The sequence below is a fragment of the Xiphophorus maculatus genome, chromosome 21, assembly GCF_002775205.1.
Source record: "Xiphophorus maculatus strain JP 163 A chromosome 21, X_maculatus-5.0-male, whole genome shotgun sequence".
NCBI lineage: Eukaryota > Metazoa > Chordata > Actinopteri > Cyprinodontiformes > Poeciliidae > Xiphophorus > Xiphophorus maculatus.
Window position 1 is genome coordinate 10,910,967 of NC_036463.1, and position 27,005 is coordinate 10,937,971.

At 39.6% G+C, this 27,005-nt stretch overlaps 1 protein-coding gene across 2 annotated transcripts; it reads left to right on the plus strand.

Annotated features, from left to right (window-relative positions):
• The first annotated feature begins 1,549 nt into the window (after positions 1-1,549).
• LOC102231756 (spermatogenesis-associated protein 13-like) lies at positions 1,550-26,677 on the plus strand. Of its 2 annotated transcripts, XM_023326287.1 has the most exons (13): positions 1,550-2,009; positions 12,638-14,176; positions 18,229-18,678; positions 21,583-21,727; positions 21,901-22,034; positions 22,205-22,384; positions 22,807-22,986; positions 24,043-24,222; positions 24,315-24,547; positions 25,188-25,317; positions 25,416-25,791; positions 25,881-25,955; positions 26,049-26,677. In XM_023326287.1, exons 1-13 carry the CDS (start codon positions 2,001-2,003, stop codon positions 26,225-26,227), a joined length of 3,810 nt encoding a protein of 1,269 aa, XP_023182055.1. In that variant the 5' UTR covers positions 1,550-2,000; the 3' UTR covers positions 26,228-26,677. The 2 variants fall into 2 exon arrangements, with proteins under 2 accessions (XP_023182055.1, XP_023182056.1); XM_023326288.1 differs by lacking the exons at positions 1,550-2,009; positions 12,638-14,176 and adding an exon at positions 14,962-16,821.
• Positions 26,678-27,005: the final 328 nt, after the last annotated feature.

Genomic DNA, 27,005 nt, shown 5'->3' on the forward strand with positions numbered 1-27,005 from the left:
AAAGCCTATAAAATTCCCAAATTGAAATCTTTAATATTGTCCTGTCATTGTTTTAAGAATTGCTTTGATGTCCCCAGGACAAGAAGGTACTCTCAAGAAATGTATTCAGAATCCACCAAAAAGATGTTGGACTTGTGGCCAGATCGGTCATATGCTGCCTGTTGAACTAAGCTGGGCACCAGTGTTGCAAAAATTACACAAAAGGTTTTTTTTTTATTTTTATTATTCTAAGTAAAATAGAGATAAGTCACAATCTCTAACAATGATTTTTGGACCTTGGAAACCAAAACAAAGCTGGTTGGGAAGGCAAACATTACATGTACATTATGAAATGAAACCCATAAGGAACAGAACATGCTGACTGTGTGGATTTAATGCCTCTGCCAACAGTGTTACTGTATAAAGAACAGTGAAATTTTGTATTTTCACTGTTGTATGGAAAACTTTTGAATTAAATGAATTATATCTGGGTCATGGCTGGATCACAATACTGGAACTTTATATGTTATTTTTGCTAGCAAAGAAATAGACAGAGTAGCTATGTTAAGCCATCTGTATCACATATAGTCACATCCTATACATTTATTTATTTGCATTTGTTTGTTAAAATTTTATTAGTTTTTATTTTGGTGCCAGTGATGACTCATTTTGGTTCTTTATCCAACTATTTACAGTGGAATTGTTTAATACAGTTTTTCTCATCTCATCTCACCTAGATTTGGAGTTTAAAAAAGTAAACATGAGTTTATTGAATGATTAATCAGACGACAGGAATGTCTGGATGCTATCTTTTATCTCACCTGTTTGTTGTCTTACAATATAGAACAATCGCTTTGTTTCTCTCTGTGGAATTTTGGGATGGGCATGGAACAGATATATCCATGAATTTAAATTCCACTGGTGTGATTCAGTGACATGACGCGAGAAAGCCAGGACAAAACCAACTGGAAAGCCCAGTCTTTTTTTGTCCTACTCATGTGCAGGAATTGTGGAGTACCAAACGTGCCCCAGTTTAATAAATTGGTAAATTGGCAAACAGTTTAATTTATTAATTTTTGTTTAAATACACTTATAGTGTGACACAAATCTAATTCTGTGAAACATGCAATATGTGTTTTACAATTTTGTCTGTGAAATCAGTTTCCAAAATCAAAATAAAGAAAAAAAAACAAACAACAAAAAACAAAGAGTTTTTTTATATTATCGTTTGAACTATTATATATATATATATATATATATATATATATATATATATATATATATATATATATATATATATATATATATATATATATATATATATATATATATTGTGTAATTTTGTGTAATTTTTGAATTTCTTGAATTGTGGCACTTTTGGTCTTCCACAAGTAAGGCAGCGTTGTGCTTCGAAGTGGGCGTGGCTTACAACTTCAAGGGCTTGATTGTCTGATTTACTATTGGCTGTCAGCCGGACGGTCGCACTGTGGTCAACCAGTAACCTCCATCGTAACCTCTCGACGCCCCGCCCCCTGCAAACACAGCAACAAGTGCACTGAGGATGCTCTCGAGCTCAAATCCTCTAAAGACTCATTGGAGCTGGACTCCCCATTGAAATAACGAGCTACATCTCAGTAACGTCTCGCTTTAACACGCCGTATGATTCTCACCAGTGCCCACCACTGTTTTACTTTGTTCCGAACGAGTTTTACCGGTTCGCGAAAGTGAAATTAGAAACTGCGTCGCTTACGCAACTCTGAAGAAGTTTATGAGTTAGTTAGCTTCAACTGCTAGCTCAAGAAGTCAAGGAGCCGTTTTTTCCTCGGTCTGCTGCAGGGTTACTGAAGAGAGGGGAAGAGAAGAGGGAGAGCGCTTGTTGGGCTTTTTCTGTGCCCGACATGAGCCTGGCAGAAGCCAGCCACCAACCCGCTAGGAGATACAATCTGCTTCGGTATGGATAAATAGCAAAACAGCTGCTCTGTCTTATGTGAGAAGAAGAAAGGTGGAGGACACCAGCGACTATGAGCAGGGTATGTGTTTATTGTTTCTATTCACCAAATCTTTTCAACAGCGTTGAGGCTGAAACACTTTAATTGAAAGTGTCTGTATTGTTTCACCCCTAGGCTGCAGTGATTTCACCCTCTTTGACTGAAATGGGACCTGTGGGGGTTATTGTGGTGCATTACAGGGGTGGTTGTTATAGTGATGTGGGAGATGCCAGGGTGTGCTGGGAGTTAGTGAGGAAAGGACGGAGGGGGCTGAGGGCCTGCTAATACAAAGAACTCAACCGTTCAAGTCTGTAAATTAATTCACATGTAAAAAAGAGGAAAAAATGCACTTAGGCTCTGAATTTTTATAAGCTTGAGGAAACTTTTCAGTGTAATCCACACTCATGCTTCCAAGACTTTACGTTTATAATTCATTGGACATTTTGATCAGTAAGTTAACTTTTGTAGTTTGGTGTATTTGACAAGTTAGATTAAAAAACAACAACAAACAAACAAACAAAAAAACATTTTTATGCATGCATGTTTATATGTAATTCTTCCATCTTCATCTGGATTACAACCTGATACTTCTATTAAAAACTGTTTTTTTAAGAAAAGAAAGTGGAAATTGTAACCCCATCTCCAGTTAACCTTTTAGACATAAACATCAAAAATAAATCCCTTCTTCTGAAATATTATAACATAACTATTAAAGTTACAATACAGTTACTGTAAATATGTGACTTATTGTTATTTCATTTGAACTTCATACAAAAACTCAGGAGAAATTATTGAATAAAAGCATGCTAAGTATAGTGGTATTTTGCAGGAGCTTATTGTGCAAAATATTATTCATTTTAGTTGTAGCAATTAAAATTCAATGGCAGAAATTGCTTTGACCTGCAAGCAAAGATTTTACTGATTCCGATTCAGTTTTGAAAAATAATGTCAAAAGATATTGGAACAACATTCAGATATTTTTCCGAGCTTTCTGATGGAGTAGTCACTATGAAACAGTAACAATGTCCGCAGCGAAAACTCTTGCTTTCAACACAAACAGGTAACACTAAGTGTAATGCATTCAATAATAATAAAAAAAAGAAAATTAAACTTGAGGGGTTTTTTGGTTCACCTAGCCAAAAATCAGGGCAAATCAACTTGAAAATTGTCTAATTTCTGGGACTTCTTTACCTTTTTTGACAACATACTCTTTATAGAATAACAGAATACAACAGCTAATATTAGCATGCAATGTTTTTAACAGATAAACTAGTTTGCAAATTATCATTTTGGGCTGGTGTTGTCCTATCAAGAGACATGGGTGGCGCTACTTTAGTTTCCCTTGTGTTATCGTGTTTTTTGCAACCAGAAAACCACATTTGTCTTTCTTATAGGCGAGGAAAAGTGTAGTAGCCTTCTTTAGGCCAGCTGACCTGTAGTGTTCAGCAAGAAGTCGGAGAGGGAGCCATGCACTACTCTGTGCCTTCTACAGTTCTTTCTGGCACTTTTATTAAAAGAACTTTGAACCTTATGAATGTTATCAAACAGTGTTTTTGTGGTCTTTAAACCACAGCAACTCAAAACCTTGGTTTAGCTTGACACTAAAAACCATCCCTCCCCTAATAAAATTCAGCAAAATGCTATAAAAACTCAAAATAAAAGGCACATTTAAATGGACAAACACACGATAAGGTGTAGAACTCTACTAGAATCAAATGTCAATAAAAAAGGGTGGATTTTCAGTGGCTCTTTCAGACTTTCCAATTCAGTAAAGTTGTTTCATAGAATGGGAGTGACCACTACAAAGGATCAGTCACTTCTATTTTCATTGAGTTTGACTCATGGAGCATTTAAAAGCCTTTCATATTTGACACAGGAGTTCTTACTGGAGGATATGAAAAGTTCCTTTAGATAAACTGAGATTAGCCTGATCTCTATGAACTATCAATAAACCCTTTATACCAGTAAAATCAAAGGTCAAAGTCCTTATGCCATGTGTTTTAATACAAAACTTAACAACTACAATATCATTTTAGTGTGGGCTGCTTCCTATTTTTGTAATTTAGCAGTAACTAATCAAAAATGAAATGTCAATCAGCCTTTCAGTTGTTTCCTCATCAGAAACATTTTGTCTGAAACGCTTTCATGGAGCTACTGTCAGGTTTCTCTTCTGGCCAATGATAAGAAGGCTTGGTGGGGTTTTCTCCTCTCCAAGCCCTGTACATTGTGTGGTTTTGGATTTCTGGTTGTCTCTGTGACAGTCCTCTGCAGATCAGGTGAAGTGTTTGGCTCCCTAAATGAGAGTGGAGGCACTCCCTGGTTTGGCCTCCACCTGTACTTCCCACGCTATAGAAGAAGAGGCGTGGTGTCTCTTGAGCTATGGGGGTTTGCCAGATCAAAACTAAGAAACTGGGTCATGTACAAATATGACACTGTTATTTGTGGTAAATTGATGTTGAGTGATCCAGACGGAACATATTTTAGGATCATATTTCTGTAGATTGTAATAAAAATGTGCAAGTCTGCCTACATATTTGGCCCCCAAATGAAAATCAGAAGTCAAATGGGTTATCTTGTAGCCTTTATCTCCTTCTTTTATTATTATTTTATCGCCGTAGAAAGCACACAGGCCAAGTCGCCCCCTGCAGTCAAGCCCTTTTAGCTCATTCAAGATCCTTGGGTTGCACTAAATAACTAAGTGATTCACCTGATTACACCATCGTGTCGATCAAACAAGGCCTGCACACACACTGGTAAAGCTTCTCTAATGAGATTCAGTGGAATAGAGAAGGATGAGGATAGACACACTCCCAGCTGTGTACACTGCATGCTCACATGGTCGATTTCTACTCGCTGACACATCTCATTCCAACTAGAGGCGGGCTTAAAGGTTGATTTCTAAGCATGAATGCTAAAAACATTTTAATGTGAATTCACATCAGCACTCAGAGTAATACAGTGTTGCCTAATCCATCAGGACACTTGAGCAATCCAAAAATGTGAACTCATGCACTTGGAAGATGAAATTAAGCATTTCTTTCTTTCTACTCAGAATACTGTAAAAGCATCTTAACTCACACCAACTCCTGTTTACACACAGTGATTAGCTAATCATCAAGTCTGCTGAGGCGACTGTCTTCCTCACTGCTTTGATTCATTATGACAAACATAATGGACACAGGAATGTTGACATCTGACCAGAAAATGCTGGTGCTCCAGGGTGGTTGTGTCTGTCTGAGAGTTAAGACGGCAATGAAAAGTCCTAAGTGTCCCTTAATGCCTAGTGTCTGGTGTATTTTTTCTCTCTCTCTAAATCTGTAGTTCAGTTAATTTTGACTTAATGAGTTTGAGTCTCTCCTGAAGCGAGACATACCTCTGCAGAGCTGAACTTTGTTTTAACAGGGTCACTTCACGTTACGCATTTATGATTCCTTACATAACTGCCTGCCTGGATCCTCTGGTCAAACAGGAAGGGAGGAGAGTCTTTCTAAATGCTTTCCTCCCACAGCTACATGGGTGTAGGCAGCACCACACGACTCAAGGAGATGCTCTGAGTAATTGCTTATCTGTTTTTTTGGAATGCAGTTTTAGCTTTTCGGCTTCTGTGTGTATGTTTACATTTCTGTGTACATGTTCTTCCTCTTCTCTGAGAGTCTAATCTCAGGGTGGCTCCAGCTGGTTCCTGCTGTGTGGGTGTTTGTATGTGAGGAGAGATGTGGTGGGGGGGGATCCTCCCTGAGCTCTTAATTAACTCTGGACCCGGGCCTGCAGCGTACCGCTCCCATTGGCAGATTAGGGAGGAAAAGCCAAGAGAAGCATGTTATCATTGCTGGAAAGTAATGTAGAAATAGACGTTGGCTTATACATGAGAACAGTGCCTTGCAGTACCCATGAGCAACCACAAGTTTCAATGTGTTTCATGATTTGCCCATTTTTCTTAGTCAGATTAGATGAAATGTATCATTTTAAAGAATCTGAAAAGTGTTTAGGTTTGGGGTTTGAGGGGACCGTTTTAAGTCATGTGAACATTTACTTCTAAATCCCTTCTCTGTAGCTCTGGCTGCATGTTCAGAGTCCGTGTTGCACCGGAAGGAGAACCCCCACCCCAATTTCCAGCTTCTGAGCTTTTGTTTCCCTGCAGCAGAAAAGTTTCCTGCAGCATGATGCTGCCAGCACCATGTTTCTGTACTGCAGTGGTTCCCAAAGTGTGGGGCGCGCCCCCTAGGGAGGGGGGGGCGCGCCGTGCCATTGGATGGGGGGGTGCAGGAAGCAGTATGGATGAGTGGGAAAAAAAGAAACCAAAACAAAAAAAACAGTTACACAAAAGTGTTTCACTGTAAAGATGGTTTGTAGTCTGTTTTGTTGCAACCTGAAATGTGAAATAAACTTCAGTGGAGTTTGAAAACAAAATATGTGTATAGGTTTACGTCTGCTTAAACGATGTGTGTGCCTAGTTGATTTTTTTTCTTTTTTGGGGGGAATTTTATTGTAATCCATAGGGGGGCCCAGAAAATGTTTGGGAACCACTGGTGGGGCCCAGAAGAAAATGTTTGGGAACCACTGCTCTACTGCGATGGTGCTTCCTGAGAGAGTTTTACTTTTGCTTCAGACAACGTCTTTGCTCGTAGGCCAGAAAGGTTAACTTTAGTCTCACCTGTGCAGAGCTTCTGTAAACAAACTGTAAATAATGTATTTTATGACTTTCTTTCAACAATGATTTTCTTTTTGCTATTAATGCCAGGTGTGGGGCTGAAATTATTCATTGGATTAATTGTAATTAATTGAATACTGAAATAATCTTCAACTAATTAAGTAATCAAATAATTGTTAACTTTTGTAATGCAAAAAAGGCATTACAAACCAAAAAAGGTTTGCTGAATGAACAACACACTCAGAACAGTAATTAGGCCAGAACTGTACAATTTTTTTTTACATTTTGCATTCACAATAAAAAGGTTTCTTTGTCTATAAATATGCTCTAGCCATTAATCCTCAAGTGGCATTTTAGCTTCACCTGGTATAAATTCAGTTAAAAATATTTGCTCTTCAATTATTAATCTTAAATTGAATAATTGAAAAAAATTAGTAAGCAGGTACTGTACTGATGTTAATACAGGAAGAAAGGGCTGAGCTTTCCACATGTTGTTAGAAGTATTTTTAGCTCCAGAATCATCCTTTGCTACAAATGATCAAGCGTTCACTGAAGGAATACTTTATTGCATTTTAGGCAATAAAATACGCACTATATTATTTTAAAAATGATTTTAATTATTTGTTTATTTGTATTTTTTAAATGTTTTTCTAAAATTGCATAAAATATATTGTAGGGAGAATCTGTTGACAATTTATTTTTGATTAACTGACTAATAATTAAATAGCGAAAGGTTCTTGAATAAGGTGAAGCTAAAACTATGCCATTAGAAGAGTTATGAGTAGGACATATTTATAGACTAAGTAGGATTTAAGAAAAAAAAAAACTATGATGCAAAATATCTTTATATACATGTTCAGTTTTGGCTTAATTACTGCTCTGATTATGTTTTCCTTTCAACAACAGGCATCTTTTTGTGTTTGTTTACTCCAGTTAACAATTAATTCATTGCTAAGTTAGTTGACAATTATTTCTATAATTGATTCATTATGATTAATCCGATTAATTGTTTCAGCTCTACATGAAAGTAACAAAATCAGACAACTTGCAGGCTGAGTTTGATAGAAAACCATCTTGTTTTTTTGTATTATTATTATTATTAAAAGGTGACCACCTGTCTCACCTTCATTCCTCTAAGCAATGCTGCCAAGAATTAGTGGATGCCAGCTGGTGTGTGACAGTTGGCGCCTGCCGCAGGAAAAAAAAGCATCACAGGCACTGCAGGACAGAGCATGTGGTAGAACGGCTGAGTTCTCAAAACAAAAACATGCTACTCAAGCTGTGGGCATTCTTTCCCTATCTTCCCACTATCTTTCAGCTTGGGAGCCAGATGGACGTATTGATCCTCTATTTTTCCAGTTGCAACTCAGCATGATTCCTTTGCAGACTGAGTGGGTGAGTGAGAGCACAAGGAGACAATTCAGCGTAGTTTTGAAAGCAGTACATTGTTGGTGAAGTGTGTTCAGTGTCTGTCAGCAGCAGTGCTTGGCAGCGGTGGCTCTGTGTTTACATAAGTGTTCAGTGTGATGGGGCAACTTGGTTGAAGTGACAGCAGATTCCACAGAGAGGTTGCTTGAGAAAGCTCATCTGCTGCTAAACATGCAGAGGAATGCAACTATGAAACGACACACGGAAAAGATTAAATCTGTTTTTTTCCTCCAAATCTGACAGAGTTTGGTTGTTTACATGAACGCCATTTTAAAGATCCCTTCTACAATAAACAACTCTCTCCTGTTTCAGTATCTTTAAAAGTTCAGACTTTGATTATGCTGATAAATTTGCATAGTTTGTAGCTCAAGATGTATTTCAACATATCTCTTCTAGGAGATAAACATCCCTAAAATCTGAGATTAACTTTCTTTAGATGCAAGTCAAAGACAGCTCAGCTAAATGCTACTTGGCTCTTTTGAATGTGTTTAACTGAGCTAATAGCTAATCTACAGAAGGAGGTATTACACTCATTCACAGTGTCTGTGCTGTCACAAGGTGCTGGCTAATTCTAGATCCCTGCAGAGACCCATCTGTGCTAAACTAGAGCTTTTACTAGAGCCGGTTCTTAGCTCATCCATTAAAATAAACAATTAAGAAAGGTTTGGATGTTCCCCAGTCAGAGACCCAACAAAGAGCCATGTTGTTACATCCCTAAAACATTTAGGTGATGTAATGGCATGTCTCTGACCTGCTTCTCTTGATTCTGACAAAGGATGAAATTGAGCTATTGTGCTAATTAATGTGCACTGTCCTACTCAAATAATTTAAATGATGAATCAGACGTATTCTTAAATGTCTTATAAAAAGCAGCTAAGCACCTATTCTTGCTCTGGAACTTCTTATTTTGGGTGTTGGAGGTGATCTCCATTCCGTCCTGAAACCACTTTTTTACAGTGACCATGTAAAGGGTATGTTTCATAGTGGGATCACAACACACTGCTAGAGCCAATAGGGACAGAACTGCTAATTAAGCGTTTGCACTTTTTAAAAGGGCACACACTTTTATACCCCGCAGTCAACTTGGGGTTAAGTGTATTGCCATGTGACAGGAGGAAGCTGAAATCAAACCTACAACCTTCTGATCACTAGATGACGACTATACAGAGCCACAGTCATCCCTGAGGACCCACCATCAGTCATGAATCACCAAGCAGTTGTGTTGAAATGATGATTAGCAGTAAAATTATATTAGATCTAAACTGCAGACAGTATATTATTGGCATAACTTATAAAGGATGTAAGACCTGTGGTAATTAAAAGTTAAAAATAGTCTTATGGTAAATGAGCTACTTGTGTTTCATTAATCCTTTGTTTAGCTGGTTTGTTAAGTGTCTGCATTCCTCAGTATTAGTCGGTCGACTGATGAATAAACTGTTTGCTACAAACTTCTTAAGCATTTCCTCCTACAGCCAGCTCAGCACTTCCACTTTAGAAGAGCAGGTTCTAAAGTTTTACTTATACTAATGCTGGTATAATTAACAGACATGTCTTAGAATTTAAGTATATTAGAAAGTAAACAAGTGACAATTGGAGGCATTAATAAATGCTTTCTAGTGTGATGTGGTTATAAACACGGGAACTGTATGTGCATGTAGAAGTATTCATTCCCCTTAAATGTTTTTACATAAACCAAAGTACTTTATTGGAATTTATGATAGAACTGAACAAAGTATTGCTTAATTGTAAAGGAGATTGAAAATTATACCTAGTACTCAAAATGTTTTACAGATTCTTACAAAGATCTGTAATATGATACTGTTCTCAGAGTAATGTACAGTGTACACCTCTTTTCACTTTGCATTTTTGTCAAAAAGTGTTCAGAGCACCTGAACCAAATATCTGAAGTACTTTGACAGCACGCCATTCAGGTCTGCAGAGGCCTGGTAACGAGCCATTCATTTGATTTACATTGTAGAAGATCTTTCTCTAAAAGTTGCAGGATATTTTCTCTCGCTGACTGCAGTCTGGCAACGGATGGCCCTGTCTTAGTAGGTCTGGTCCTGATGATGTTGTTTTCACTAGCAAGCTCTTACCAACCTTGGGTAAATGCAGTGCATTGTGGGATTAATTGTTCTGATGCCGGTCTCTGTAGTCAATCCAACAATCTTTATTCCCTGAGTTTTGTTTTCTTTTTTTTTACTCATGATATGAAACACATTAATTATTGGAGAAAACATATTCTTGCTTTAAAATTATAGTACGGCATCTTTATTCCTGGGGTCAATATAACTTGTTTTTGTAAATGTTAATTTATTGATACTGCAAGCATTTGTTTTTATTTGTTAATTAATCAATATGTTGTTGTAGATGGTGGTGGGATGTTAAGGTATAAGAATGGTCGCTGGAACAGATTGTGAAATTATTCCATTGGGTTAATTAATCCCTCACTAGTAACACACCCTGCTATTTCATTAGAAAAAGCTTTAAATAGTTGAACACCATGTAGGAAACACAAACCATGGTGTTGATAGGAGAAGTGAAGAAACGTATAAAAACCTTTTTAAAAATTTAGTTTTGAGGACCATTCAACCTTTCCCTTCACCTTTACCTAATCTTCTGTGAAATCTGGAGCAAAAAAATTGGCAATTTATTGCATTAATCACAATGGATTAGCAGTTTTCATTGCTTAGTCACGCTGCACTTCAAAGCCTCAGCAGCATTAGCCACTGCCCTGAATCAGACACATGTAAAGCTGTACAACCCCCCAGCCTGGGCCTCTGCTCTCCTGGGACATTGAAATGCAGCACCAAGGACAAATCCATGTTGTGTTCTTAGTAAAATGGCTTTTACTTCTGGAGCCTGTCCTCACTGTGGGACACTCACCCCTCTGTCTCTCTGTTTCTCCTCATCTCTACTCATCCGTGACAAATGAGGAAGATTCCAGACAAATTTTTATGCTGCAGTTAGGGTGACATTGTTTCAGTAATATTTTTTCATTGCATGTGGCTATTTCAATCGTAACAATTGTCAGTCACTATAGATGACTATAATATCAAACATGGATAATTACTTATCAATAAATGCGTATTTTATCTGAAGCCTGACTCAAACATTTCCATGGAGGTTTTAGCATTTGTACTCCTTAATGGAGGAGAAGAAATTATTTTTAGTGTTTCAGATTTGCCATATTTTCCTGACTATAAACTGCATCAGTCAAACAGTACGTTCATGGAGAGGAAAAAAATCTAAAGTCCCAGGTCAACAATGTATGTATCTGAAAAAATAAATACATAGAATCCAACAGCAAGTAAAGATTATTGGGAGAAATGTCACATTTACTATTTATTAGAGTCTACCTTTAAATAAATAAAATAAAACAAGTCTAAAACAAATAAGCTAACAATAAGCATAGTAAGCAAAACACTAGACACTGGGGGAAGACTGAGTTCTTGCTCTCTCTAGAAGTATTTATTCATTGAAGGCCTAACTAGGATATTTAATGACCTAACAGTGACTTCAAAGGAGAACTGGGAACTGGAAAGAAAAGGCAGAGATTTACTCAAAAATAAAGAACTTGGGATATGATGCGGAGTGTATGATGGTAAACAAATAAAGGTGTTAGCAGGACTGCTCACACTTTCTGCTGTAGTGCTGTCTGTATGCACCATGCCCGTATTGCAAAATTGAACAAGTTGAATAATTGCCGGAATAATATGTCGCCACTAACATTTCCTTTGCCATATTTTCTCATTTCCTGGAGCCCTCGTTAACACGGTTGGGTTCAGCTTTATTGTGTGATGAAGGCTTTCTTCCTTTTTTATTGCTCTGCTGTGAGGAACACCTTTCCTTGCAGCTGGGCTCACACTTCCACTCACACCATGCCATTGTGCCCTAATCACCAAACGGAAACAGTGTTGCATAGATTTTTAGGCAAAGCATAAAAGGGAGTCTAAAGTTAAAAATGTTTCTTTTTTTACCCCAAACTCTGGCTGTTAACAGTTGCTTAGCATTTAAAAAATATTCACCACTGAACCTTACAGAAGAAGAGTTACAGAAGAAAGTGCTCCAAATAATGTTCTTTCCTCTAAAAGGAGTCCAATGCATCTTTAGGTTCATTTACTGTATATAAAGACATTCTAAAGTGCAATATTCTGAGTACGATAATGTACTACATCTAGACCACAGGTGTCAAACTCCAGTCCTCAAGGGCCGGTGTCCTGCAGTTCTTAGATGTGCCACAGGTACAAAACACTGGAATGAAATGGCTTAATTACCTCCTCCTTGTGTAGATCAGTTCTCCAGAGTCTTAATTATTCTATTCAGCTGTGGTGCAGCAGAGGCACATCTAAAAGTTGCAGGACACCGGCCTTTGAGGACTGGAGTTTGACACCCCTGATCTAGACTATGGGTTAATTTTAGCTCCATAATCAAAATCTATCAAGATCTTTGGGTATGAAAATGGTCAAGTTTAAGGATCAATTTATGCTACACAAGTTTTTCTGATGTGCTTTTGTTGGCGAGAAAATACAATTGGTGTTTTTTTCATTTTCCAGTGTCCCTCAGTTGATAACATTTGTTTGTTTTGTAGGCAGAACAGAAGGACAAGGTCTTGTCCCGAAGTGAAGACCCTCTCCAGTGTCTGCACTGCCCAAACCCTGATCCGCTGATCCGGAGCAGACCTCTGAGTGACGTTTATCCATCGCAGGTCGTTGCTGACAGGAGCTCTGTCCCCTACCTGCTGTCTGGGTGTGGTGCTCAGGTACAGCCGGTGGGTGCTGCTCTGATCTCCGACGAGAGCAGGATAAACGGCATCAATCCCTCTGCCTGGTCCAACCCTGTGATAGGTCAAGTTGAAAGCAGACCTCATAACTCAAGAATTATGAGGCTGTTTTCAAACTCCAGGAAGGTTGTCACCCCTCCTAGCAGTCCTGCTGCCGACTGTCCAAACAATGACAGCAACGGCAGCCCCCAGCCGTGGACCGGGTTTTCAGGGCTGGGTGTGGTGGACTCCTTCAAAAAGCTACGATCGTCTGTACTGCAAGGAATTCAGAGTAAAGGGGCAGCAACAAGCAATTTCGGACAGAATGTGCCATTGGCGGATGTGGAAATGTCAAATGGATCAGCTGGGAGCAGCTCAGAACGTGAGCCAGCTGATGCTGTTCATCATTTAACGACTGCAGAAGGAAATCTTGTATCAAATGGAAGTTTAGCTGACCAAAAATCAGCAACAGTTGAGCAGCACGGCTCAGATATTGAGGACTATGATGATGAGGAAGCTGAAAGTGGTCTCACACGCAATTCCCGGTTTTCCAGAAGCATGAGGAAAGCATTCGGGGCAGGAAGAATCACGTTACTTGATACAAATAATGGAAGAAGTGTAGGAAGTGACAAAAATGACAGTAGAAGCACACAAATGTCAAATCACACATCACATGTGGACGTCCAGACAGAGACCCAGAAGGAAAACATTAATGTGAATGTTCTGAGCAGACTCAGTAAAAGTGCAGAGAACCTGCATATATTTAGACGTAAAAGCCATTGTCCAGGAACTCCATCTCCACAGGAAGACCCTCAGAGGATCACATTGTCAAATGGGACCCCAAGCATTCAAAGGACCGCCAGCACTTCCTCAGTGGACCTCCGAGGTAGGAGGAGCCCAATGAAGAACAAGGGGTCAATGGTCAAGCTAATCGGCAGCATGACTGACCTAACCAGCCGACGAAAGCAAAGTCTGTCCCCAAGTCCCACGTCTCCATCTCCCATGTCCCCCTTGTGCCGTCTCCACGACGACTACTCTCGCCGTTTGCCTTGCCTGCAGAGCAGCGAGCGACAGCGCCGGCCCATAGCCATCACCGCTCAGGTCAGCTCTGTCAGATGCACTCTGCTCATTCACGCCCAGCCTGAAGACAACACAGACCTGCAGTCGCATCGGGGTGTCGCCAACCCACTTTCCTCAGGGCCCAGAGATTCACCAGAGCAGATTTCAGCTGATATCTCTGCTCAGCATGAGCTGCTGGCTGCTTCAACTACCAGTAATTCTAAACAGATGGTCAAATGTGTTTCACCCCCACTCAGCAAGAGAGAGGCATCGCAACAACAACCTGACTTTGCCTCGATACCAAATGAGGTAAGACTGCAAACTTATAAATCACCCCATGTGATGAATGTGATATGAAATAATTTTAACTTCATGGCTCTTTCGGTCCACCTTTATCTCTCCCTGGCTCCAGAAAACGTGTCTTTAAGATAAGAACTTGCTTGTTGACCGAGTTTTTCCACTCCTGATGGGGTTACAGCTCTGGCAAAAAAACAAAAAACTTGATTTTAAGCTTTTATTTTATGGTACAGTGATCCTAATGTTACACTGCAATCAGAATCAGTTCAGCAAGATATAGGAGCTTGTTTTAAGTCAATAATTCCTTAATATTGTAAGTTAGTATTGTCTTATTTCAAGTGCATTAAGATATCTGCACCAGAAACTAGGCCAAAATTTTGTAATTTTTTCAGTATGGAAAAACTTTTTTTTACTGTGCTTGTTTTTTGTGTGTGTTTATTTTTTAAAATATCATTACAATTCTTTGAATTCCTCTATAGAAGAGATTGTCCCTTTTGTTTTGTGTTGAGTTGCCTGGTCGATGTGTAAGGAAGGCCATGCTTTCTTAGAGTGTCTGGAGATCATTCAGGTTTTGTCTTACAGGGGAATTCAAAAGGCTGCCACACGAATGATTCACTGTTTATTCCACCAAATGAGGGGAAGTAGATGGCATTTCAGTTTGTCTTCAAAGTGGCGCATCTCTAGCAGATGCTACTTTCTAATATGACGTCCTCTTAAGTCAATCTTTATGTTACTCCACACCATATTATGATGGGCTTCAGCAATGTTTTTTTTTTTTTTTAAACATTCCTTCATCACAGCGTATATTTTTAGGGAGTCTACAGAGCTGGGTGTTCCTCCTGGACGTTGATCTCAAACACAGATTTAAGCTGATTGTGCAATGGATAAATTATGCTAACATTTAACTTCTCATCTGTATTGAAAATGTATTTCCCATTCTTAAAAGCTGGGTTCATAGCAGAAAATTAAACAGTACTATCAGTTGTGATATGAAGAGTGGTCAGATATTCAGCCAGGTATTCTAGAAGATTGGAAAGTAGTTAAATGATGATTCAGGTACAGATTTGAGCCTATTTGTATAAGAAAATATGCTTATTCTTGTTTTAGAAATGTATTGAAGTTATTGTTTCGTAGGATTATTCAGTCCGGAAAAACAGTGGTTCAAAAGCTAATTAAAACCGTTTTTTAATTCTTACAAAATTAGTAAGAATTTCTTTTTTTTTAGTGAGTGTTTTTCTGGTTTTGGGTGGTCTGGTTTTGTGGGGGAAGCGATAAAAGGAGACTCTCCCAAGGAGGCATTTATGCAAGAACTTCCACTGCCTCAATTTTAAATATTCTCTCATTTTAGTATTGCAAAATCTCATCCCAGAAGATCATCCAATTATACATATTTTCATTCCAGATTGTGTAATCCAGTCAGGTCTCCAATTGATTTTTGAAGCAGTGAAGGAGCTCACTTCAAAGCCTAATCCACACTGTTAAAAAATTTATATTTCTTAGCTTCTGAAGAAATATTTAGATTTACAGTGCATCTGGAAAGTATTCTCATCTTCTTACTTTTTTCACATTTTGTTACAGAGTTGTCACAAATTCTATGAATTAATCACTCTCCTCAAAATTCTGTGTATACTTTCCAGAGGTACTCTATGAAAATCTGCCCTTATACATTTTACAACAGTTAAAAACTACATGTATGCCATTTAAGACAGAAAGGAAATTTGTTTTTGACACATTGACATAACCCATAAATGTTTGTTTAACCACAAAGCTAAAATAATGTATATTTTACATTAACTCTCAATGGATTTGTTATTCTGCTTATAATCAATTAAATGTAAAACACTTTCTTACATTTCAAAGAAGAGTAAATCACTAAAATCTGCTTTTGTTTGACATTTTAGTATATTCTGATCATTAATAACCTTTCTCATCAGAATGGCTGTGACCCTTATCTTAAGTAAAGAAATCTCACTCATCTAAGCGTGAAGTGATCTTTGATATGTTCTCATGATGACGTAATACTTCTGGGTTTACCTCACGTACACTTAAAAAGGAAAAAAAGAAGGCGCAAGTCGTCCAAAGTCCTTATTCATGTCAGATAAATAAGAGCGAGGGCACAACATGGACTGACCCTCCTGTTCCTGTCAGACTTGTTTGATTCCTGCAGCAGAGTCACATGCTGACGTTGGACCCTTGGTGCTGCCAGGCGCTGTGAGGGAGCAGGGGGAGTTAATGATTAGGCTTTGTTTATGATTAGTGGCCGTTGCGCAAAAAAAAAGAAAAAAATCTCTTTGTGGTTCTGTTTCAGTGGGAGGGTTAGAGGCTATGACTGAGCACAGGCTTTCCGTTAGTTGTTGCTCCAGATCAAAGTACAACGATATGAACGCGAGGCCTTTGACAGCTGACAGCTCCCCCAAATACACAGGCCGATAAATGCAGGAGTTTAGTAGAATGATGCACTGAGGTTGGGATTTTGTCTTTAACGATGGATTGGAAAACTACATCCGTGTTCTTTAGACATCAAGGGGCTTCTGAAAGGAATTTGGGGATTTGGCCTTGAGGAGCACCGGTTACCCAGTTTGGCAATGGTGCTGGTACTATGTGTGCCATTCCAGTGTATATGCCGAGGTCCGGACCCAGACCGGGAAAAGCCAGAGGTGAGGTTCAGTTTTACTGGAAGCATTGTCGTTTTACCTGTTGAGAAATCTCACATGATGAAAGGAGTATATTAGTAGAGATTTGTGTTTAAAACTTAAAATGAGCTTAAGATGGTTCTGACAAACAAATAATTCACTTTAAAAATTTTATAAAGGTCATTGAATTAAATCTTTGTCCTGCTTTGAGATCCAGTAAAGTTTTAGTTACTTTGTTTTACCTTAGCAGCTTCATGTTTCTGATTAACTAATGTTCCAGAATTCTAGGTAGTTTGATCCAAATCTCTCCAAATTCAAAGTACGACTAGTCAATATATTGTTGGAGGAGTTCTTGTTAATGATCACATTCTATGTTTTGCAGTCCGGTGCTCTTTCTCAGACACATTTTAAATCCCTCCTTGTCCTGAAGTTAAATAATAAAGCTTTAACATAGTTGGGATGAAACAGTTTTGTGGAAATATGTTGATAGTAATACAGTTTTAAATTAAATTGACCAGTTCTGGTGCTATTAGAAGACATTTGATTGTCAAATGAAGCCACAAACAAAAGCAGAAGGCAATGAAATTAAACTGGCACTAAATTTTAAATCTACTGGAGCTTTATTTTTATAGGCTGTTTAAAAATGTTTTTCCACTTGGTAATGCAGAAGAAAACATAAGTTTCTTTTTATTTGTCCTTAGCTAAGGCTAAGCATGTAAACGTTAAGTTGTATGGTTTGGACTTTTTATGGTTTAGTTTGTGTCTTTACGTCGTTACCAGCATTTCATGTTTTGTCAACTTCCAGCATTGCACCCCAAGGTCTGCTAATAATACTACTGACAGAATCATAATCCAAGTTTTTTTTTACTTGAGGCTTTTCAGCATTTATCTGTTTGGCACAGACACAACTTCCTTCAAATCTTCATAATAATGGTCTTAGCATCTGAATCTAAGATAATAAGCTCATCAAAACAGATTACTGGATCTGATTTCTCTTTGTAAAATCAGCATGAATGCTGGGTATTTGTTTGTTTGAAAATGTAATTCAGTCGTGACAGATGTAATGTAACATTACATCTGTTTACCTGATTAAATAAAGGAATATGAAACACAGAAGACATTGTGTGTGGGATAGTTGATAAAAAGTGAAAAAATAAATCATATACACGATAAACTGAATTAAGCTGCATTTTCACAATGAGAAACAAAACACGTCTCTCTCAAAAGAAAATTGTGCAGTAAACTTGTTCAGAAATTGTCCTTTACCTAAAAACTGTTATGCAAGAGTTAGAGTTATGCTTTTACTTAAAGTTATAATTTTACTGGAAATAAATTGTGATTTGATAAACCCCAATTAAAAGACTATTGAGAAGGAAAAGTTGCTGTTTCTTGATCCTTGTTTTGTTTTAAGATTTTTTTTCCCCTTTTCAGGTGAAATCCCACCTTCAAGAACAAGAGTCAATTCTCCTAACAGAGAAAGTCCCCCCAGCAGGCAGCAGCCCACCTCCTGACCCCCCAGCATGCCTCTCCAACTCACCCGTATTGCCCACACCTCCCACAGACGGAGCTGCAGCTTCCACAGAAACCACCTCCGTCAAGCCCAGACAGAGGAGCGGGCGGCCTAGACCTCGGCCAATCTCCGACTACGCCCAGCTCGTTTCCAGGAAGCACTGCATCCCCGAGGAAGTAGCGGAGACAAACTACGAGGAAAGGACATCGGGTGCGCAGCAGCAGGAAAACTGCAGCTCCAATGGGAACGGCAGCAACCCTGACAACTGTAGCCTTAACGGGGAGGTTCAGAGACATCGGCCCGTCTCGGTGATCGGGGCCGTGGATCTGTACTCTACAGATACTGAGCTCAAGGAGGATCACCTACCTTCTGTAAGCTTTCACAACTTGTCCCCAGCAAATGGTTTTCTTGTTGTACATTTGGGATTAAACTCTCTGTCCAAAAGATTAAAATGATTGAATCATACTCTGATCTAGTTGCCAATATAAAATACAGTGCATTAAGCGACATTGGGCTTCATTTTGAAGCCGTTTTTGTTAGATACAATATAACATTTATATATATTTTATTTCTATTGGCTACTTGACAGTGATTAAAATATTTAGACAAAGAACTCATTTAGAATTCCCTCTTTCAGGGAGACCATGTTTTAATAGTAGCCCAAAACAGACCATACACACTGGATTTAGTTACATTCTTTTGCACTGTTTACATTTTTTACATCAATGATAGTTTTCTCCTAAATCACAAAGAATGTGGGCCGAGGCTGATTGTAATCTTTTTGTTCTAATCAGCAGCTTTGTGACTTGATCTCTTTAAATCCTGCATGCTGCTTCTTTATATTCCAGGTTGCACTGAGCATGTTGGAACCAAAAACTTTGAGATGTAATAGATCTCATAAAAATATCTGAGTCTAGAGGAGTGTAGCTTACACTGCTGCAAATATATTTCTCATTCATAAGTATGCAAGCATTACACTGAGATACAATACAACAATGAAATGCAGCAAGTTAAAAACATGAAGCACAAAAACACAAGGATAACATAAGATCATAACATAACACCTTGAACCTGACAGAAAAACAAGTGTGAGGAGCATAATAACAAAAATCAGAACGTCCCTGCTCTGTGAATGTTTTTTTAACTTGCAAAGTGAGCCATGATTACTAACATTCAAGAAAGTAGGTCTGATAAACACAGAGATAGCTTTTGCGGAAAGGCTTTGTATGTAAATAATACAAACCTTCTTGTGTTACAGAAAGTCCAGTTTTTAAAATATGGGACACAGTGGTTTGTTTGATTACAGATTATTCTTAAAGTGGTGTAGTGACGAGAATAACAGGGTTTGTCGGTAGAGGATGCTGCTGTACCAAAAATGAAATTAGTCAAGAACATGGTGGAAAATTCCTGAGATTAATCTTTTCCCTGTAAACAGAGCAAAGTTTAACATATTTTAAAGCAAATCCGGTTTTCTGTCAGCTACGTTAACAAAGAATCAACTCGGTTTTCAAAGTTTAGTTTTTCATCAAGTCGGAGGCCCGGATATTTGTAGTCTGACGCTCTCAATTATTATTGTCAATAAAAATGACTCGTAGACTTTCATAGTAAATCTTTCTGGTGCTGGTAGAAACCGCTGTTAAATGAAGGAGCATTTCTTGAACCAAATCACATAATTCTTTAAGATTTAGAGTTGTTGAATAGAAAAAAACAGCAGAAAAATACAAGACTTTGTCATCAAAATGACAATGGAATCAACAATCATGCTACAAGGTGTAATGTTGTTGATATAAATGGTAAGTAGAGGACAGAACGAAGGAGAACACCCAGAAACGTGGAGAAAAAAACCCTGAACACTTTCTGTTCTATTTTAACACGTTATCTATCAGGGAGAGATAGGGAAGTTATTTTAACCGTAGGGAACTATTTTTGTGAAAGTGATAAACACTATTCAGATCCACTGTATGAAGGAAAGCAGCGAAGTATGCTGAAGCAATGTCATTTAAAACTGGGATGCCATCCGAAAGGGGGCCATGTTATTTTTGAATTTCATCCTCTAAGAGACACGAGGTCTAGAGACGACTGAGATAATGCAAAGCAGGGCCTGATCACTTTATCAGCTCCATGTGGTTGTGAAACTCTGCGTTCAGACGTAGTTCTTGCTCAACTCAAAAAATGTAAATAAAACCAAATGAATAAAATCAGCATTCTACATATCTTTTGCTCTGATGAACCTTAATAGAATGACGTCAAAAAATATTTGCCTCCCTTAAATGCTTCACATGAAATGAATTTTGTAGTCCAAGACAACAAAATTCCTGTTTAGTCTGCTTTGGTGTACATTCCTGTGTAGTCTGCTTCAATCAAACTATGGCTTGTTTGTCTAGAAACTCCGGTTCGTTTAGGGAGGTGTTAATGCGTAATCAAACTCTGATGCGGACCAAAATAGCGAACTCTCGTCCGCCCAAAAACATAGATCTCTGTTTGGTTGAAGTGAACTCTGGTGCAGTTCAAATGCGTATGTGAATGTAGGCAGATTGGAGGACGCTCCAAAATCAGGAAGCAGACTATTGCGTAGGGCATTTTGGGTAAATACAACCAAAACAAACCTACTTGTCTAGCGCTAGAGGGAGAAATGGCTTGTGGTCTATTACCAAAAAGAAATCCTCCAATTGCTAAAATCTGACGCTACTTATTTTTGTTTACTTTCATAAAGAAGGAAGTTGGATTCGGTCTTCTTTAGAGGTTTTCACGTCGTTTCCTTCAGCAGGTCTTAGTGCAGCGCCACCACAAGTGAGAGGGAGAACAGATTTTTCTATGTATTTGGATCGATTGACACAGTGGAGTGTGAAAGAGAACTGCACCAGCTGAAAATGTAACAAATATTGCAATTTTGGTTCCCAAACCAACCGAGTATACCGAACCATCAGATGAAAACAACCTAAAATACAGTTTTCAAAACAAATCCCATCAAGACAGCAACCAAATATGAGTAATATTTAGTGTTTCATATGCCCACTCTTCTTGCAAAGCTATCAATTCAGTCCTTTGTTAAGAAGCAAATACTTTTTCACAGCGTGTCCAGTATTGCAGGAGCCACACATTACTGTATCAAATACACAAGAAGCCCAAAGTGAGCAGCCTGACTCTGTGTAGGAATGCTAACACAGGCTGTGTTATGTGTGTGTGTGACGATGATTTATGGGAGTAGCTGGTCAAAGCCAGAGAAAGTGAGCTCTTCCTAAATCCCTGGACTTTTCCTCTTGTTATTACTGCAGCCTTTGTCACGACCACCAATCCCCTCCCACAAGGTGCCCCCCTACAGAGGAGTGTCTGCCAGGTTACGACCCTGCGCTCTCTCCCAGAGCACCCCGATCGGACTGGACCGCGTGGGGCGGCGCAAACTCCACCGAGTGCTCAGCGGTGAGAACCGGGCTTGTTTTTGAGAAGATTTAACAAAAAGTTACTCTGTGGGGAAAAAAAAAAGCTGGGGCTGAGGAATGTCAGCAAGTATGTTGGAGGAGAAAAGCTGATAGAGATAGATATGTTGCTTGTTTTCCACACGTGGTCTTATTATCTCTGGATCCGCGTTGCAGCTGGTGTGTCTGAGTGTTCGGCGACGCTGGATGACAGCGTGAGCGAGGAGGAGGAGGAGGAGAGCAGCTTCGAGGAGCTTGCTGATGGAACGCCCTACCTCCAGCCCGGGGTGGAGCTCTCCGTGCTCAACGAGGTGATGCAAAAAACCCACCAATTTATGCTTGTCTCGTTTCCAATCCTTGGACATGTTTCTAAGATGTTTGGCCTCCGCACTGTCCACATGTCTAGAAGTAATCTGACATGTCGGACACAGGCTCAGCCTCCATGTAATTGTACGCTCCTGTCTGCCCGTGTTCTGTGCAGTGGATAATCTCGGGCCATGCCGTGTACGCTGAGGCTCTCTGGGACCATGTGACCATGGAGGAGCAGGAGCTGGCCTTCAAGGCCGGCGATGTGATCCGCCTCCTGGACGCCTCCCACAAGGACTGGTGGTGGGGCAGAGGAGGCGACAGGGAGGCCTGGTTCCCGTCCAGCTTTGTGAGGGTAAGTGGACTTTCTGACCCTGCTCCCTTTGACATGATTGCAGAGAAAAAAAGACTCTCAACCCGGCTTAGGCCCAAACAAACAGCTGAAGGACTGGAACATAAGAGGGTGCAGCTGGTTTCTGTGGCAATGGGAAGTGACTGACAGCTCGGTCTTAATTAGTGAGGCTGTGGCAACCATGGTGAAGTTGTGATTAGCCAACAGTCATCTGCTGTGCAATTTCTTGTTGCTGAATCAATGTTGTTGCCATAATAAAGTAGTCACGGTTCCCCTTTTAATTGTTCAAAACCTGTGGAGACAAATATGAATGCGAGATAATTTCTGTTTTTAGGTCTAATCCTGACTTAAGTTTGCTCTCAAATAGATTTATTTGATTCTGGTTCTCAGGAGGTTTAGTTGAGTTTGCGTTGGATGCGTTTCAGGTCCGTGTGAACCAGGAGGACTCGAGCACTGAGAGTGTGGAGAGTGTGGCGGACCAGGAAGATCCAGCCCCCAGGGATAAACCCAGCACTCAGCACAGGGAGCAGATGAGAACCAACGTGGTTCAGGAAATCATGAACACTGAACGCATCTACATCAAACACTTAAAAGACATCTGTGAGGTATTGTGGTTTTTAATTCATATCATCATTTGAGATTTTAATAACACAAGTGCAGTTTTCAAATGATGACTACCTATGAGTGACCAGTATTTGGAATGCTGATCTGGCAATCTGCCTGAAAACACAAAGTAGGTTAAAAAGATCTAGAAAATGCCTTGATGCAAAGAAATACAAGAGCATATATCACTGCTGTCTGCCTGAAAAGGTTTTCAAAGTTATTTCTACGACTTTGGGACATCAGTGAACCACAGTGAGAGCTATAATGCAATACAGGATAAAAGACGCTGCAATGGTCAACTTTCTCAGGATTGCTACCAAAATTAGTCCAAGAGAGCATCAACAACTCATCCAGGAGGTTGCAGACAGAGCAGAAACAGCATCAATGGCCCAAACCACTTCCTACTAAAAATGAACACAAACGTCATCTCATATTTTCTTTTTTAAAAAAACATCTTGATCTCTTTAAAGCTTTTGGGACAATATTCTGTGGATTGATGAGATAAAAGTGGAAACATTTTGAAAGTTTGTGTTAGATCTGTTGTTAAGCCGGCATCCTTTTAGAAAAAGAACATCAGTCAGTTTTGTGATCTTCAGCTTAAGCTTATGCAGCAGGAGAATGATCTAAAGCACACTAACAAGTCCTCTTAGCGACTCAAAAAAATAAGCTAAATGAAGATTTTGTCTTGGCTTAGTCAAAGTCCGGACTGTAAATCCGATTTAGATTTTGTGGGATGACAGTAAGCAGGCAATTTTTGCTACAAATCCTGTGAATATGGCTGAATTAAACAAAGTCAATTACTTTTCACATAGGATGAGCTTGGTTTGGAAATTTGTTTAGATATAACCATTTTTAAAAATGCATTTTGAATTTACTCAGATTGAATCCGTTTGATTAGAGTACACATACTTTCTTACAGCATCATCTTTGATTGCTACAACCTATGAAAGTAAATCCTGTTCAGTAAAAGTGTGGTACTTTTCTAGCACCCCCTGATGGTCAGAACTAAAACATTTTTAAGGCTTTCTGTCAGTTTACCAGGTCGGTTTTTGTTTCAGGGTTACATTCGTCAGTGCCGGAAAAACTCCAGCATGTTCACAGAGCTGCAGCTGAAGACAATTTTCAGCAACATAGAAGACATCTACAGATTCCAGAGGCAGTTCGTCAGAGAACTGGAGAAGAAGTACAACAAGGAAGAACCGCATCTCAGTGAAATCGGCTCCTGCTTCCTCATGCAGGTTGTGACCATGCATGTGCAAAGCACATCTCGGTAGATCATGTCACAGAATCACTTTTAGTCATCCTGAACTGTTTCTCTGCTTCCCTGAAGGGCGAGGGATTTTCGATCTACTCCGAGTACTGCAACACTCATCCTGCTGCCTGTGCTGAGCTGCAGCGTCTCATGAAGATGGGCAAATATAAACATTTCTTCGAGGCCTGCCGCCTCCTCCAGCAGATGATTGACATCTCCATCGCTGGTTTCTTGCTCACGCCTGTCCAGAAGATCTGTAAATACCCGCTGCAGCTGGGGGAGCTGCTCAAGTACACACCCAAAGACCACAGGTAGCATATATGGAAATTAGATAGTATGCATAACTTCATCTCATCAGACTCAGCCAAGAAACAACTGAAGGTCCATTCTTGACAATAGAAAAGCAGGGCTTTGAGATAAAAATTTAAAAAAAGGTTAAGCGGTATGAATATTTTTGCATTGCGTTGTCTCTATGAAGTCACACCAAGACGAAGAAAAACACTGCAAAACCAAATCTTACCTAGTTTCTGGTGCAAACATCTTAATACACTTGAGATAAGACAAAGTCAACACGTGACTTTTCAGCAAGATTTAGGAATTTGTTTTAAGTCAGTATGTAATATTGGTTAAACATACTAGTTCCACTGGCAGATTTTTTCACTTATAACAAGACATTTTTCCCAAAATCTGCAAGGGGAACTAGTACTTTTTATCAGCATTAAGTAAGTATTGACTTAAAATAAGTTCCTATAACTTGCTGAAAAGATTTTTATGAGTTAGTTTTGTCTTATTTCAAATGTAACTAGAAACTATACAAAAATCATCGGTAAGATTTTCTGTTTTTGGAGTGAAGGTTGCATAATGTACTATAGCACATAGTTACGAAGAGAAGCTGTTACCCTACATCACCACCTGTTTTTGAGTAGATTTTTACTCCTCTTTTCATTGCAGGGACCACACTGGTGTCAGCCAAGCGTACGAGGCTATGAAGAAAGTGGCCAGTTTAATCAATGAGAGGAAGCGGCGGCTGGAGAGCATCGACACCATCGCACACTGGCAGGTCGCCATTCTGCACTGGGAGGTCAGACTGGCCACTTCAGATGTCATTTCAGTTATATCCTCTTAACTTTGTGTAAAGAATATGTCCGGCTGTGGTGTAAACGCTTTGACTCGCTGCAGGGCCCTGATGTGCTAGAGCGCAGCTCGGAGCTGATCCACTCCGGCGAGCTGACCCGCGCCGTCCGGCAGGGTAAGCCGCAGCAGCGCAGCTTCTTCCTGTTCGACCACCAGCTTGTCTACTGCAAAAAGGACGTCCTGCGCAGAGACCTGCTGCACTACCGAGGACGTCTGGACATGGACATGATCGAAGTGGTGGACGTCGCCGATGGGCGGGACTCAGACCTGGGCCTGACCCTGAAAAATGCCCTGCGGCTGCGGCACGCCTCCACCCTGGAGTTCATGTGCATGCTGTGCTGCAGGAAGGTGGAGGACAAACAGAGGTGGCTGGAGGCCTTTGCCAAGGAGAGACAGAGGGTGAAGGAGGACGAGGAGATGGGTGAGTTATTCAGCGCAGGCGGCAAAACGTTGCTTCTGCATCGGGCGACGGAGCAGATGTTTGGATCTGAAGGTGTGTTTTGTGTGCAGGAATAGACATCAGCGATGAACAAAGAAAACAGGCCATTGCTAATGCCAGAAGACCAAAACATGGGAAGATCAAAAGTAAGGAAAATTATTTCTACAAAGCTGGCAAATTTAAAAAATAATTTGTTTTAATGTTTCTATTTAAATGTTTTCCTTTTTTAAAAATTTTAGCCGTTGGCTATGCCGACTCTGTCCCGCCACACCAAAACCTGCCCCCCCTTCAGCAGCGTCACATCACCATTCCCACCAGCGTGCCTCAGCAGCAGGTGTTTTCTCTGGCCGAACCCCCCAGACGAAAGCCTTACCACCTGCTGTACAGCATCACTCGCAGCGCCTTCTTCAAGAAATGAGGCTCTTTGGCTTTTGTTCCTTCCGCTAAACCGTCCCAAAAACTCAACGAACACTATTTTTTTTCTAATTTGTGTCAAGTGTTGTCTTAGTGCCTGTTTTTCCTAATGTGTTTGTTTTTATTGCTGAGTGCCTAAAATTTAAAGAGGCATCATAAAAGTGTTAAAACTCTGTCTGTCCTCGTGTTTTTGTTTTTTGTTAAAAATGCTGCTTTTTCAAAAAAAACACCCATCCTGTTGTTTTAATAATTCCAGCTCACAGATATATATTCTTAATTAATGACGTTTTGTCTCCTTTTATTTCCAGAAACAAGGTTTTAGTTTGTTGCACAAAGGCTGGGACATTTTTTTTCTTTTGCCGAGTTTGTCAACTCTGAGCACAGGAGGATAAATGAACTCCTCACATTCATATAACTGTGTAATATTGTAAATAAAAACTGATGTACAAACATACCTGATGTGAATGGATGTCATTCTGATTGCTTATGAAGATGGCAGCAGGTGAATGTTAGCTTATAGGGACGTGATGATGAATGAAACCTTAGCCACACCAAACCGGAGTGGAGGTGGGACCTTGTTAAGTTCACCTCAGCGTCACTCAGATCTGGTTTCAGACACCTGTTGGCTGAGGATCCCAACTGTTTCACAGTTTGCCCTCGGCTCTTTGTCCTAAAATAAAGAATAAAGAAACAATGAAGAAACAGAAATCGTGTGTTGGATGATAATGGCTTGATGGGATATCTGTGCCATGGGCACGGAGTGGAAGGAGACGGAGCAGACG